General features: G+C 46.9%; 1 protein-coding gene across 1 annotated transcript in view; it reads right to left on the reverse strand.

Moving 5' to 3' along the window:
• Window positions 1–102: 102 nt before the first annotated feature.
• The window catches only part of TMCO1 (transmembrane and coiled-coil domains 1), an 18,093-nt gene continuing 16,244 nt past the window's right edge, over window positions 103–1,951 (reverse strand). Inside the window, exon 7 of the mRNA XM_005430880.2 lies at window positions 103–430. Coding sequence (XP_005430937.1) covers window positions 332–430 — 99 coding nt within the window. The 3' untranslated portion in view covers window positions 103–331. The remainder of the gene's footprint in view (window positions 431–1,951) is intronic.

The following is a 1,951-nucleotide window of genomic DNA, read 5'->3' on the forward strand; positions in this document are numbered from 1 at the left end:
ACGCCTTTTCACCGTCAGGGCCCGCCCCGCCCGGGGCGTGCCGCCCGCCTGGCAGCCGGGCCCGCTCCCCAGCACCCAATTAAGAGACGTTGTTAACATAAATTAACATGCTCATGCCGTTTATTACTCAGAAACAAAGGTCGAGCTATCTTCCGAGAGAAGTTTCTTGGTTGGATGAACGAACAACTGCTGGTGGAACGCTCGGAATGGATGATGGTGTCAATACTGCATAGCCGGGGTTCAGACGGGTGATGCCTGGTGCAGAATCCCTGTTGTCACCTCCCCAAGGCAGGCTTGTGGCACTGGCCAGGCTTCCCGTGAGGGCTCTGCTTCAGGAGAACTTCCCTGCCTGAGGTGGGGGGCCAAGGAAGCCTCCTGCCTGCTTGGTGGCAGCCCGGGAGGGAGCAAGGCCGAGCATCTTCTGGATGTTCTGCAAGAACAACAAAGAGCACGGCAGGTCAGAGTGTGGCAAGTGTGAAAAATGCCAGTCACTTGGTTTTAAAATTTTAAAAGTTTAATGGTAATAAAATGGTTATAAAAATAGTAATATAATTAGAGTAATAAAAATTTTGGATAATTTGGATTAGGACAATATGAGACAATAGAAACAAAGAGTTATGGATGTCCGGGTACCTTTTTCTGGGCAAAATAAGCCTGAAAAAAGACCCACGTTAACAGAGGATTACCCCTTAAAAGCAACAGCCTGTTGCATATTCATACACCTCATCCATGATGCATAAATTCCATTCAAACACAGCATTCTGTCTGGGCAGTGTCAGCTTCTTCCTCTGAATCCTGACGGCGTCTCCAGGGCTGAGCGAGGCAGGAAAAAGTTCATTTCTCCTGATAATGGAGCAATAAATTCTCTTTCTCTGAAAGATTCAGGTGTCCTGTGGCTGCTATCTTGCTGCGAGTCCTTTCTTTAGGGAAAAAGTATCCTACATAGCATAGTTTCTATTTTTACCCTATGTTATACCCTAAAACTATATTTAACACACTACTTAAGAAAATTAATACAACATAACTTTCTAACATAACACATATAATATTCATTTTAATATTTGCAAAAAGCCAATCATAAAATACGCGTTTTTCACAGCAAGGGAAACAAAGAGCACGAAATCCTGACTCTGCTCACAAAACATCTGGGGTTGGAAGGAACCTCTGGACATCATCCAGTCCAACCCTCCCAGCCAAGGCAGGGTCACCTGGAGCAAGTGACAGGAACACGTCCAGGTGGGTTTGGAATGTCTCTGGAGAGGGAGACTCCACACTCTCCCTGGGCAGCTGTTCCAGTGCTGTGCCACCCTCATTGTAAAGAATTTCTCCCTCACGTTGAGGTGGAACTTCTTGTTTAGCTCATGGCTACTGCTCCTCATCCTGTTGCTGGGCACCACTGAAGAATTTTGGCACCATCCTCTTGAAACCCACCTTTGAGATATTCATATGATAAGATTCCCTCTCAGGCTTCTCTTTGGATTAAACAGGCCCAGCTCCTGTAGTCTCTCCTCTCTAGAGATGTTCCAGACCCCAAATCATCTCTGTGGCCTCTCCTGGACTCTCTCCAGCAGCACAAGTAAAACTTCCCCACTTGTTTCAACAGATTCAGGTTCTCACCCACATAGTCTAAATCCATCATATACTGAACCTCTCTTCCTATGTGCTCAAGCAGCTCAGCATGGAGCCAGACAAGAATGGCTGGGCCATTCTTCCCCACAAAAGCCCAACAAAAGCCCCTGAACACCAAATCTGTATTTTGGACAATGATTCTTTCCCATTTTCAGCTACACACCCCACAGTCAGCTGTCTTTACACACCCTATTTCCATAAAATACCATTGCAATTTAACTGCAGTGCAGGTTCCCAGCAGGGCTCATGGGCAGACTCTGCAGCCCTGGGTTTTCCCAAATTCCAGAAAGCACTGCTGGTGCTGGCCATGGCAGCTGGAGCC

This window comes from Geospiza fortis, unplaced genomic scaffold (assembly GCF_000277835.1).
Source record: "Geospiza fortis unplaced genomic scaffold, GeoFor_1.0 scaffold250, whole genome shotgun sequence".
In the NCBI taxonomy this organism is placed as follows: Eukaryota; Metazoa; Chordata; class Aves; order Passeriformes; family Thraupidae; genus Geospiza; species Geospiza fortis.